The sequence below is a fragment of the Copadichromis virginalis genome, linkage group LG5, assembly GCF_057382275.1.
Source record: "Copadichromis virginalis isolate Kocher_CV1m ecotype Utaka linkage group LG5, C_Virginalis_male_GT1.1, whole genome shotgun sequence".
NCBI classification, from domain to species: domain Eukaryota; kingdom Metazoa; phylum Chordata; class Actinopteri; order Cichliformes; family Cichlidae; genus Copadichromis; species Copadichromis virginalis.
In genome coordinates, this window is record NC_140622.1 from 17,486,385 (window position 1) to 17,500,714 (window position 14,330).

At 38.6% G+C, this 14,330-nt stretch overlaps 1 protein-coding gene across 3 annotated transcripts in view; it reads left to right on the plus strand.

Moving 5' to 3' along the window:
* The window catches only part of camk1b (calcium/calmodulin-dependent protein kinase Ib), a 40,085-nt gene that overhangs the window by 3,180 nt on the left and 22,575 nt on the right, over window positions 1-14,330 (plus strand). For all 3 annotated transcript variants that reach the window (XM_085456296.1, XM_085456298.1, XM_085456297.1), the window contains one exon: window positions 2,898-3,011. In XM_085456296.1, the coding sequence (XP_085312422.1) occupies window positions 2,926-3,011 (86 nt within the window). In that variant the 5' untranslated portion in view covers window positions 2,898-2,925. The remainder of the gene's footprint in view (window positions 1-2,897; window positions 3,012-14,330) is intronic.

A 14,330-nucleotide genomic window follows, 5' to 3' on the forward strand; every position in this document is an offset into this window, starting at 1 on the left:
TGGTTGGGGCCAAGAAACAACTATGATGGTAGAAATGATTGCAACATATCAACTTTAAGTAGTTGTTTTGGCAGTGCAGGTTCAAGGTCCTGACTTGAAGTTACTCCAGGTTATTTTGTAAGGAAAACATTAAAGTAAAAATTGCTAAATGAATCCACAGTTTCCATAGAAAGAGACAGGTGGTGAGCATACACATGGGAATTCAGTTAGTCTGCTCTTTTATTATTTGTTGATTCTTCACAGTAGTTACAGGACTACAGGCTGTGCAACATCAGATGTATCAGTAAAGTATTTACACATGGTTAACCATACTTCCTTATACAACTATCCTCACTTTGCATGCTGGTTTTCATGTTTAATTTAGAGACACTTCCTTTTTACTTCATCTTCTCTAAATAGCGCACCAAATGATGTGGTGTAGAATGACTCATATGTATTTAAATGTTAACGGTAAGCTTTGTTCCGACAGGCTCATTTGGTTGGTTTGTTCCTTAGATTATATCGGAAATTGAACATGAACACATACAAAAATTAGCACTGAGAATTACTCTGTAGATTAAAATGAAACAGTTCTTCCTGTGCATATATGTGCACTTTATGTCTGAGCAGGCTATTTTGATATATTCAAGCTAAAGGTAACACACCGCAGCCAGCCGTCAAAGTAACCAGAATGATTTCCAGCTTAGCTGCCACCTGCCATTAGACACTAAAGCAATTTAGACGCTCAGATACCATAGCAGCGCCTTTGGGTTTCCATGGCGACATGTATGAAGCCAACTTCTGGCATTAGTGAAGGTAACACGACTGTCGCTGCGCCTGTCTGTGTGCGTCTGTATGTGTGTGATCATGTGAAAACCCCTGGACACACGTGGGAAAAAAAAAAATCTTTGAATTCATGCTACTGTGCGTGTACACCAATCAGTGCCTGCAGCTAGAAGAGGCCATGACCATTTGTTCTGAGATAACTGCAGTGCTAAGCCTCGCCTTGTTTATATGGCTACAGTGCCTCTCGGCATTAAAATGAGCTGATTCTGAACTAATTGGAAGATGATTAACTGCGCTGTTATATCGCCTTTAGCAGAACAACACTGGCCCAGTCCAGAACAATATGTTATATCATCCCATATAGACAGACTGTGAAGTTGCCAGGCAGGCAGCAGGAACAGAGGAGGAGTGAGGCATGCTGATATGAACAGGGCTATTTTAGTCTTCGAGATCTTGAGGCACTTTCTAGGTTTAGATTATGATAGCTGTGACAGCAGGGTCCTCTGTGATCCCTCCCACTCTTCAAAGTGTGGTGAGGACAAACATCTGAAAGTTAACTTCTGGTGTGAAAAATGAAGTGAGAAGAAAACAGGAAGAAACAAACATTGTTTCAATGAGAGCTGCATTTATAACTTTTTAATGGTAGAAGGGTATTTATGGAGGGCTTAATACCTTGGCCGGGTATATGAGTGTGAATCTAATTTTGTTTGACTTTATTTGAGTTCACCTAACTTGCCTGATGCTCAACTTTAAATAGATAAACACACGTTTCATAAGCATAAACATCTGAGTTTCAGTTCTTCATAACAATGTGCTTCTTCAGAGGGGCTCATCTTAAAGTTGGACTTGTCAACACAGCTTTGCAGCTCTGTGAAAAAAACATTGCGTGAGGATGACAAATTTATATGTTATCTGGATCCATAATACAACCAGAGTTGTATGCAGCTCTGATACAACTGCAGTGGTAAGAAGTTAAGCACTTGAAGTTATGTACTTAGGACATACAGCAGCAACTGAACTGCTTCAGGTCACTGTTTGGTTTACTTACTAACCTGGCAGATACAAGACTTGGCTTTTGGCCCTGTCTGCAATGAATTCCTCTTTTGCTGATTATAAATTGTATTGCACATGACTGCACTGATGTAACTTCACAACATCTCTATATAGTTGGAAGTGAACTTTATTGTTTGCCATTTTGAAGCTTTATAGCGCTGCATATGCTACATGTTACAACCACTTAAAAGGAATCACCAGCACACAAGCAACCGTGACCAGATATTTACCAGTGTTTTTGTGTAAATGACCAATTCTCTCCTGGCCCTGTGCTTAGAGTCCTATGCCATACAATGTTGACTGTGTGAAAACGCAACAGAAACATGCAGCTGTTGCTGTAACAAAGTGTTGCAATGGTTTGCCTGTAGTTGCAACTCAGTGTGGTTAGTTTTTGAAAGGCGCTGTAGAAAGGTCTGTGATCTCATTTGTATGAGACACAAACACACCATACAGTGGAGGACATCGAGGTGATGGTATACCTGCTGCTTGGTCTATGACTTTTTGTCATACTCAGTGTGAAAGAAGAGGGCCAGAGAAGGTGGCGGGCGTTGTGTGTAGCCATTTCCCTCGTTGCCAGGATAAAAAAATGGCGGGTATGATTCTTGTGAAGGAGTCGGTCTCATAACTCATCCAGTACCGTCACTCCTTGACCAATCAGTGGCACGGAGTCTGTTGACATCACAACTCGACTTGGCTCGATTGGAAACCTGGTCTAGTAGGTACTAAAAAGTACTTGGTATAAGGTACTATCACCTAATGGAAAAACCTAAAAACCAAGTTGAGATGAGTCATGTGGATTCTAGTGGAAAAGTGGCTTAACAGACACCCACCTGGCTTATACACACCCTAATAAATCAGCTAAACAACTAATATATTCCCAACACAGTGAAATAATGCTCACATAGTAATGTGACCTACATTTGGATATGAAATGTTTAATCTAACTGATAAGGGTAAAAAATAGATTTGCAATAAAAAGCACAAGAGATGTGAGCCCTGAACTATCAGTGAAGTATTTATGGCAGTTAAATGCCGATATTTATGAATATTTTCTCCTTATCCCCCTTTTTCCTCACTAGCATTGTTTCTGAGCGTCCCAACAAGAAGATGCCGCTGGATGAGGACTGTCATGCCTGGAAAAAGAAGACCACGGACATAAAGGAGAAGTATGACTTCAAAGACGTCCTGGGCACGTAAGTGTGTCTTTGCCACAGTGTTGAATTCCTTCGTGCTGTTGGTTTGCGAGATGTCTTTGTCACACTCTAGAAGACATTGCAGAACCATGAAGTGCAAAAATGGTGTGCTCTTTAATGCCTGTCTATTCACTTGTCTCACATGGACAAAATCCAGAAATATATACTTGACACTAGATTTCATTTTTTTTATAAAACCATTATACATGTAATTACCTAGTAAGTGTTGCTGCTTGAAGAATGTATAAACCATAGTTGGTAAAGGGCACTCAGCCGTGAATGTATTGAATAGGCAAATGATGCACCCATACGCGGTGTTATGCAACCATCCGCCTAAAAGGGCTGCCTTTTGCAAGCCAACTTCATGCTGGGCGCTCTTGTGAATGTCAGGTTTTTAGTTTTGTGTTCCACCTTTTGTTTCACCTGCCTTTTTCTCTTTGAAGTATTATATCTACTCAAACATGGACTTATTTTCAGAAAAATCATCTGATCAAAGCCCGTGAATTTAGCTAATGACCTCACAATTACTTGTTGTGTGTGACACTGATTTTTACTTGTATTTGTTTTTTTACCCAGCATCTAGTCTCCCACAGTTTGTCTTCACTTGTCAGGGTCAGTGGCTACATTTATCTGCTGCGTATATAGTCTATATGGTTATCAGCAGCTGAATAAATAAATGGATGTATGACAAACCCTGTAACAGATGTTATTGTTCTCTCAGACTGATTAAAAAAAAAAGGGTCATCAAATATGATTTGGAGGTTTTCAGTATACCATGGCAATCTGCCCAAGTAAAGTCTATGTATGAGGAACACTGCCGTGTCACCGGTATCCTGTTGATCTACCTCTCTGGCCCAGTGTCAACAATCCTGCCACAAAGCATTACACTGAGATGCTGATCAGCTGCTGCTTGTGTGCAAATGAATACAATGTTAGACCTCTTAAAGAAGTGTATTTCTTAGTCAGTACACAAGATAAACACACAGCCTCGTAAATTTAAACCTGTTTAATGTAGTGTCGACGAAAGGCCAAAATGATACTCCTGAGAAGGATCAGCATTAATACTGAAGTAATCTATTGATCTACTTCGATTATTCTTATTCTTATATTATAAGATTGTTAAGCCAAAGGACCTCTCAACAAATTATCACTATTTTATATTGCTGAACAGCCAAATGAGGAACACTTCATTCTCTATTCCCCTGTAATATACTGTTTAACTGGGAAACATGTTTTACGTAACAGTGATTCTGTGATTCTGTAAATGTGTGGCTCACTGTTTAAGAAAGCATAAAGTCAAACTGCATAGCTGAGTGTCTTTGTTTATTCCAGCACATATGTCATTATATGAGACTAGTGACACATAAAAATATGTAACAGACTTGGATTCTCACTTCTTAGTCTGTCACTGTGTTTTTACGTCTGTGTCGCTGGTGAGTGTGAAACACTAGGAAGGAGGATTGGCTGCTCTGAAAACTATTTAAGCTGTTTTTCATCAAACCACCAGCAGTCTTTGCCTACATTCAGTATTATCAGTACTTGCAGACAAGATTGCTATATCGCTGAAATATTTTTGGATGTAGTGTCCTGCGTTCAGCTGGCTGCAGATTTGTGCTTGTCCCCTTATTAATGATCTGTTTGCTGTGTAATCTCTCAAAGTGTGTGCGTGCGTGTGTGCCTGTGTTATATGACTTAATATGTCTTAGTGTGATTCACTTGTGAATGTGACCTAGTTTGTTTGTTTTTTGTTCCCATAGAACATAATGTTAAATTGATTTATACTTTCTTGCTTTTGTTATTTCATGGGACAAAAAATGTGAAAGTGGCTTCTTTCATGAATAAGTCATAGCATGAGATGTTTAAATCCTGCAAAACATAGCATATAAATCACAAACATTAAGTTTAGGATTTATTCACATGGGTGTGATTGTGATTATCACTTTATCTCAAATGGTCATGCTTGATTTTTGAATGGCAACCCCGCTGTTTGTCATTTATAGAAACTTGAATCATTCCTGACGTATCTGAAGCGCAGCTACACTATATGTGCTAGTATGCAGGAATCCCACTGTTGTAGCTGCACACAGTATGCTAGTCAAATCTTGATGTGATTTGGCTTTTATAAAAATATAATTTATTCTGACATCAAGACTGTTTCTGCCTTTCAGAGGTCATGCTGGGATTGAGATCGTCCTCCTGTCCAAATAGTCCCACTGTCTTTCCCACTATGAAATGTTTTCCCAAAATTACTTTAGCAATTTGGATCCCATTTTTCCCCTTTAAGCCTATACTGTTTTGTGCATGCATACTTGTAACACTTAATGCCTAGAATAACTCCTGGTTATAAGCTCGTTAAGCATGGATGCCGAGTGTCATAAGACAGGATGTTTGTCCAAGGTGTCTTGCTTAAAGCGTGTTTTCCATACACCCACATCCTTGTTAGTTTTGGATTAAGTTCTGTGAACTTAGATGAAACCTAATACAAGGTGAAAGCTAGCTGGTTTTGTGAGTTTATAAAACCTCCCCTTGCTCCTTTTGTGTCACGAGTTGACATAAGTAGAAACATATTCAAAACCTAATCATAATATGAAGAATACATATATATATATAACCAGCTGAGCCTGGTTGACAGCCACATACATGAAAATCCTTTCAACCCTCTTATTGTCATCCCTCTAGTTCTCCACCTGCCCCCGGTTTGGGGCTGAGCTTGTTTATGGAGAGATCACCGGCTCAATGCATCACTCAGCTGTTTGCCACATTCATTTGCCTTTGCTGGATTGTTGTCTTGGTAACAACAAGAGACACTTTCCATAATGGACTCAAACAGTCACTATGGAAACAAAGTTTTTGATTCGCTATTAATAATCCACCACCGGGTTCATGTGTGTGCTTTGTGAATCGGATTAAAAATTAAAATTTTTTTAATGGAAACACAGAAAATTTGATGCGCTTCTATACCTTTCTCTACACACGTTTTGTGTTTGTTTGGGTTTTTTTTGGAACCTTCCTTGCTCATATTTTGACCATGATCGGGGTGGTCACTGATGTAAAACCATTAGTATTAGTCTTAAACATTAGTCATCAATTTACCTGTCCTGAATTTGCAAAAACATTCAGTAAATGCAAAATAATCAAATGTGTATTTAAATGACTTGTTATTTATATATGTCACATTTATTTCCTTCAGGGGTCTTCAATGACACAGTTATCCCAGCACTTTAGGATGCTTGGTCTGTTGCAGTATCAGTGCAGATACCTTGGCTTTAGGTTTATGCCAATACTGAATACTGATACAGCTCCAGTGTACATTAACAAGCTTTGTTTCTCACTGTGAGGTAAAGACTGGAAATCATTCTTTTATCTTTCAAGCAGCATCAGGTTCAAATTAAACTTTTTTTCAAACTTCACAAAGCAAATGTAACAGGTACATGCAATGGTATAAATGTACTGAACTGCTTTTTATGATCAAAATAATACCAAACAATGGTACACACAAACAAATTGTACTTTTGATGTTGATCAAAGTTTTTGCGCTTGCTGTCCTAAACGCTCTTGCTAGTGTCTCGCTTCTCTTTCTCTGCTTTCCATTTTACCCCTGTGTACCCCTCTGTACACACATGGAGTGTAGCTGGACAGAGAGACAGGTATTGATGAGTGTAATGAAGCTGATGGCTTACTAATGCTACTGCAAGCACTATAAAATCTTCCTAACAAGTGTAAAATCGAATATAGCAACATCCAAAATGTTAACAGAGAAAGAGAGAGCGAAGCTGAAATGGAAAGCACACTCCTTTTATTGTGGCCAACTCACTTGACCATTGTTTGTTGGAAATCACCTAGTCAGTTACAAACTATAAAAAAAACCCCCAGAACTTGTGGCGTAGCATAGGGCTGGGCCATATCATACCGTTCACGGTAATACTGGTATAATGTTGGGCAACGATAAGAAAATGAAATATCGCGATAGAATATGGGTAAAACGTGCATCGTTGAATGAAACGGATGAACCAGAATTGGTTTGTAAAAATGCTGCAACTTCACTGGTGTGGAACTGGTTATGCTGAGGATATGTTGGCCAATGTTGGCCAATTTCCACTGGAAATGCCTTTTGGTTAAACTGTCAGCAAGGAATTTCCATTTGCACTGTTAATTTTTTATATTATATAACTTTAATGCACATAAAAAAACAGCTGCTTGTGAAAAGTGAAAATACATTGATGTTTTTTTTTCCACTAATAAAATTGTGGAGTTGTAAAGTATTTTGTCTAGTGTCAATTATATCGTCAGTTATATCGTTATCGCAAATTTTCAAATGTATATCGTGATAAATATTTTTGGTCATATCGCCCTGCTCTAGCGTAGCATGTGTGAAATACTCAGTGTCACTTCCCTGACCCATGTCTATTGGTGCACTTTTTTCTGATGAGTAACCTATTAAATATAGAAATGAATTAAATAAAGCGCTGTGCAAAACTCTTAAGTCACCTTTCTTAAAAATATATTGTTTAATATTTTGCTTGGAAAATAGGTGCAATAATTTAAGGAAATGTGTATCAACATGCATGGAAATATGGTATATATAAGGTAAAACAGAGTTTATATAATTCTAATGAACTTGAAAATCAGTATTTGGCACGATCACCTCTACTCTTAAATACAGACTGACCTCTCTTAACCAAGCTTTCTGGTAATTTCTTTAAGCACTCTTCAGGAATAGTCCTTCAGGAATAGTCCTTCCATGTATGCTTTTACTACACTGGCAGTGTGTTTGAGAAATGGAAATGGCTGTTGTCAGTCAGATGGTATCCTGATGATACTGCATCTTGTCTCAAAATCTGGTGTTCCTTTTCTGAATTTATAATAATTTCACCAATTTTGACAAGATCTCCAACACCGCTGACTGAAATGCAGCCCCAAACCATGACAGAAGCTCAACTATGTTTTACAGATGGCTGTCTCCTGACCTCCTTTGTACATACTAACAATTAGAACTAAAAAAAAAAAACTTTTCACATTTGGATTCATCACTCCATCAGACCCTTTGGTCTAGTTAGTATAGTTATTGTGCAATTTGGCATACCTCAACATTTTCTTCCCATTTTGCTATCCTTAAAAAAATGGCCTTTTGACAGCCACGTCCTAGCTAAGTTATCCGTTTTATGAAAACAACACTAGTTCATCTTTCGAGTTAGGAGCCTTTTTATATTATATGATTCATAGGTCGGTGTTAAGTGGCTTTGAAAATAGTCAGGTACAAGAATTGGACTGAAAATGAGTGAAAAAGCAGCCAGTCTCCAAAGAGAAACTTCTGCAAGCTATTGCCAAGACCACTTTCAAAATTACAAGAAAGTCTGGCTCCTTGGAAATAAAATAAAGAAATTGGGGGTAGCTCAACCCTATTGCACAGTACTCTAGGTCAGCCCCATAGAGTTTTGTGTTGTTACAAATGCCCCATCCAGCTGTCTGATCAGTATCTGATATAAGTGTTGTATCAGTGCATCAGTCCTATGAACCACATAACAGCTGCTTGCATTTGGTTAATCCCCAGCTGCAGGCACATGTTTCAGTAATCAAAACAGATGGGGATTAATAAAAACAAGCAATGGTACTGCAATCAACTTAAATCCTCCCTTAAGTTAACACCCCCAACCTCTCTCTCTTTCTATTTGTCCTACCCAACTCAAAACTTGGATCTCGGCTGTCAGAAAGCCAACCTCATTTTTGGCTCCACATCTCTATCACCTGCTCTCTATTTCCTGGTTTCAAACTGTGTTCAGTGTTGGATGGGGGATCCCAGTGTATCCTGCTGCCCTTTGATTTTCAGCTGAAATTAAAGCGTTCATTATGCAGGGTTGAGGACACACAGCTGAGCATAATGCCACAGATCCTCTTCAGGGCTTTTGTTAATCACATATAGAGTATTACAGTTACGTTTCTAGTTAAAGATCTGGTAATATTAAAAGTAGCATTTGTCACAGTTACCTTGAATTCAACAAGGGTAGGTGTGCAAGGCTTGGTGTGTATGCAGTCATGCATACATATTCAGATGTTTTTGACTGAGAAGTTTGAATTTCCTTGTCTCTGCTGGTACTTTCCTAACCTTTTATTTCAAATATTGACTTTCGCTGCTCTCTCTACAATATGTTGGTAAGCATTTGTCATGAGTCATGTTGCCCCGGGTGTACTGCTCATTGTCACAGGCCCTGTATTTGGAAAATAGGAAATATCTTATATATTGTGTAATGTATTATTATAGAGCCTTTTCAACTTAATATAGAAAATATGAGTGAATCTGCTGTCAGTAGTTATTTATTTGAAACTGTTTCTATGTTTCAAAGACTAGATGACCTATTATGTCATTTGAATCCCAGTGTCCTCCATTATTTCACTTTTTTCCCCTTCTTTCTGTTGTTAAGATGTTGATCTTTTCACTGTAGTGCCTATAAACATCTCTTTGCAAGAAATGTTCCCACACTTTGCCACAGGTTTGAGATTTCTTTAGTGATGATAAACTGCACAAATGAACCATGCTGACTTTTTTGACATTTAAATGGCTGCACATGTTCTCATGCCGCGAGCAGTAAGGCGGAATTCTTGGTATTTTTAGCCTAGAATACATTGCAAAACATAGAGGAGATAAAGCAACAAGAGACTGGCTATAGGAGGAAGTGGACAGAAAAAGCAGGGGTGCATGGTGTAATCATCTAAAATCGTTATGGCTGATGGATTGGCCACTGCCTGTCTTCGTCAGTCATGTTCTATGGTGACCCAGTGGCCCTCGTTGTTTGTAGGATCTGCTATTGGCTGCAATTGATTTGGTAAGAGTTGTGTTTTTGTACATGCGGGGGTGATGGAGAGGCACAGAGAGTAAAAGGATTCAACACTTGTTTTTCTTTTCTGCCCCGTTGTGTATGTTTATAGGCACATGCAGTATAATTATAATAATCAATAAAACCTCTCTATTTCTGTTATCTCTTGTTGACCTTCAGCTCCCCCCATTTGACTTGGCAACTCTGAGAATGAAAGAGGATCCATTCATCACTTCTCTTCTCTTTTTACCAAGCAAAGAGCACAGATATTTTTATGTGCTAGACTTCAGAGTGAGCTTATATTGTTCAGTGTCTATTAGATGGATGAGATACTAATCTTTTTAACTTCATCAGTGTGTATTTCTGTGATATGAAACTGTGTTGCTGATGTTTCTCAGTGAAATGCTGGATTCAAGATTTTTGCTGATTTGTTGTACAGAATCAACAGTTAGTGCTGGGACACAATCTGTTAGTGAAAAGAGGAACCTTTTGCTCCACTTGTTACCTCATACTCATGCCTCTGGGCTATTACATGGGTTTTAACACTGATTTGCCTCTCTGTCTAAGGGCTCTCTGCTCCTGAGTGGAAGGGTTCAATAACTCAGCACTAAATGTTCATACGTCTGAGTGTGTTTATTTGGGCACTTTTACGCACAGTTTCATTTGTGAATGACGATGATTTGCATGACCAGAGATGAGGCTTTGACCACGCTGTAGCATTAAATGTTCTTACAGTAAATCATATTATTGTTTAGAGCAGGAAAGTCAAACTCATTTTACACCATGGGCCACATTCAGCCCACTTTGAGCTTAAGTGGGCTGATTCAGCCAAACTCCCCTTTCTGTCAGTGTAAAGATGTTTAACTACGCATTTAATCCCATTTATTATCAGAAAAAGAAGTGCAGCTTCAACAGTACAGCTCAGTTTTTCTACAAGGATAAAAATGCTGCCGTAGTAAATGACAAAAATCTGTCAGAACTCATAAATAAATGTATAAAACTACAGAAAAAAGTTCTGTTAGCTTACTGCCTGTAGGAAAAGCTGTTTAAAACAAGCAAACAAAAATAAAAAACGCATTGGAGTCTTTACTAGGTCAGTTATGGCCCCTGGGCATTATGTTTGACAACTCTGATTTAGAGAGACCACGGTCTCTAAAACACGTACTAACCTCTCTTATAGTATATAAATCTTATAGTAAATAAGGGACATGCCTTTGTCTGGATCTTGCACTCACCCGTTCAAAGTTTCATTGTCATTGAAATGACTGTTTCGATGACAGTCAGTTGCCATCTTCAAAGTGACTTTGGCCCAGCAAGGCAGTGATAAACAGCAACGAGGTAGAGTCAGACTGTGGTGGCCAGTTTGCAGCTGAATGGGATCAGATTACAGATGTGCATTGTGTTTGTGATTAAACTGCAAAAATCACAAATCAGTTGTGGTATGTTGCAAACCTGTTGCTACCTGCATACACAGGAATTCACATTAATTATTTAGTGCAGCCAGAACTTCAGAGATTTGAAATTAAAATTCAGAAATCCCTGCACAGTTAATGATACTGTGGCTTTGTGGTGCAGTGGCCCACTCATGTGCCTAACATGGTCCCTGTTTTAAGACTGGGAGGAGACACAAATCCCTTGGGGGGATATGCAAATATGAAGAGCCATCTAGTGTGGTGACACGTAAATAAGGAAACAGCTGAAAGAAGTTTCTTCAGATGGCGACGTAGTTGCTGTAGGGGCCAGTTTAACTGCAAAATGTCAACTTTGCACAATCAATTGAGTCGGAATCGAGCAACTTGCAGCGTAGACAAGTTGCACTCATTGGTTCTTACTGAGTCAGGTTGCTTGCACCTGATTGGCGATCTGTATTTTTAAATTAGATGGCGGTTAGTTGAATTCTTTGCCAATTTGTCAGAGAGGGATTGAAGTGAGTCCAAGATGTACTGCAGTTGTTTGGACGTTGCATCTCATTAGGTAACCTGTGCAGTCACTTTGCAAATGAAAGTGATTGCCCAGAAATTGAGTGTGTATTACATCCTCAACCACAGTTAGTTGCCACAAATATTGTGTTTACATAGTATTTCCATAATCTTGTAAAGTAATACAGTTCCTATACATAATTACTATATTTATATTGTCTGAATTTGGATGATGCTGCTGAATCCATATTGCTGCAATTTATTACTTTGTTGCTGTGTTGTGCAATATTTCCAAGTAATAAGTGAGCAATCACCCCACACATCCCTATGCCAACATATTTATAGTCTAAAGTGTAGTGTGGAGGTTCAGACACACATGGAGTTTGAAGGAAAATAAGCACAGACTCACTTTTACTACAGCATTTGCGTGTGAAGTTGAATCAAACGAATTCAAAATGATGATTAACAAAGCCGTTCAGACAAAAGAAACAGCCACCTTTATGGAGCAGATGAATCTCACAGCATGAGAGCTGCCCCACTTCATCTATTTTTCATCTCTCCGTGCTTCTTTTTTTCTGTCTGTGTCCTAACTCTCCCATCTCTTCATTTACCACCATATTTATCCCATCGTATTCCTGTAATAGTGCTTATTATAACGTCAGTTTTTAATCTTCACATAAACCCCCAAAGTATAAATTTTTCTGTAACGTTATCACCTCATAGCTAGCTTAAAAAGAAGACTGGTTTTCTTTATTTTTTTTAAATTGAGCCTGAGCTGCAGAATAGATGATATTAAAAGGAAGAAGGTGGATGGGGCTTTGCTCCAGTACTGTAAAGCATAGCACAAGACAATACATTACTGTGTCCTTGTAATAGTGTCTCTGGCTTATTCTGTCTTTTCGCTGCTCTTTCAGTTTCAAATTCCAAAAATAGTAATCAAGTGGGACAGATTTTTGCATTCTAAATATGCATTCATTAAGACACTCTAGCAGCCATAGCACAGATCAGTGGAGTTTAACCATTCCTTGGAACAATGACAGTTTAGAACTATTTCCAACTCCAGCACAATCCTCAAAATCCATCCCTGCTTATGGCACCTTCAGCCCTTCAGCCCTGCCCTGACCTAATTCAAACAGAAGTCTGCAACTCAGCATGGCATAGCCTGCAGTTCCTGAATCCACACACACACACACACACACACACACACACACACACACACACACACATATATATGCCCACTGTCTGGCCCACTTAGGCAACTCCATCTGCTCACAGCAATATATCCTCCTAACAGCTTTTAGTACACTCGCAGGCTTGTCATGTACATCTTCCCACAGTCCTTCTCCATTGTTATAATCCTTTATTGTCCGTATTTCTCACATTTCAAGCTGTCCACATATCAGCAAACTGGCTTGAAAAGACATTCCATGCGCTTATTATCTCCAATCCAAGAAATCCTTAGGGATGCGTGTTCTTTGCTGTCTAACTTAATTATACTCCGCTATATGATTTGATTGGGGGATTTTGTTTTCATGTATGTGCTTCAAAGCAATTCCTGCCAGTAAGTGGAGTTTAAACAGTGGAAAGTTGGGTCTATTTTTATCTTAAATGGATACTAAAGCTCTGGTAGTAACAGAGTTTAGGCCTCTAGATAGCAGTGAGCTATGTAAACATCCACCAAGAGTAACCATTTATGTCTATTTGTCCTTTTTCCGGCCAATTTATGGCAAATATTCATTCCTTTTTAAATTTTATTTTTGATCTCTTTCAACACTCAAACTACCAGCAAACTACTCTCTGTGTGTGTGTGTGTGTGTGTGTGTGTGTGTGTGTGTGTGTGTGTGTGTGTTTGTTTTTTTTAGCTGGGTAGAGCTTCTTGTTACTTTGTCTTTTGTCAATGCCTGTCCAATGGCGTACTGCAAAGAGGTGCGTGCTGGAAATTTAATTTGTTTACCAAAGAGAGTCAGAATCCATAAATAATCAAGCTATAAAATAAAATCAATTAGTGAAGACTTTAAAGGCCTTTAAACACAGGACACGTAAAATATTTAGTAATCAGACCACTATATTAAGCAACAAGAGTCCTTGTGGCTTAACATGCACATCGGTAGTGAATATACAATGATATGGAAATATTAACTTAATACTGTTTTACCTCAGATAAACAGCTAGGCGCAATCACCTCTCTGAAATGAGTTCTCTGGCTCCTCAGTTGTGGTCCCAACTATGCCAACAGGAGCTCAAACTGCCCCATTGACTTCCTGAAATATGTACGAAAGCATTCATGATACAGCTTCAGCTTCTGGAGCAAATCATAAAATTCTCCTTGCTGCTGTCTTTTCATGGGAATTGGATGAATCCTGAATCTCTGAAACAGCCGGACCAGCTTATCAATGCAAAATACCAACTTGATTTTTTTACAGTGCACTTTTTGAGGGTAAATCTTCCCTAAATGTATGTATATACTTAGCATTTCCATGTCAAAAAGTTTTAGAAATTTCTTGTTGCTTTTTTGCAACTTGCTCTGCATGCAATATCTTAAGTTATAGTTGAACATAATCTTTACTAGCAGGTAGATGTATATATGA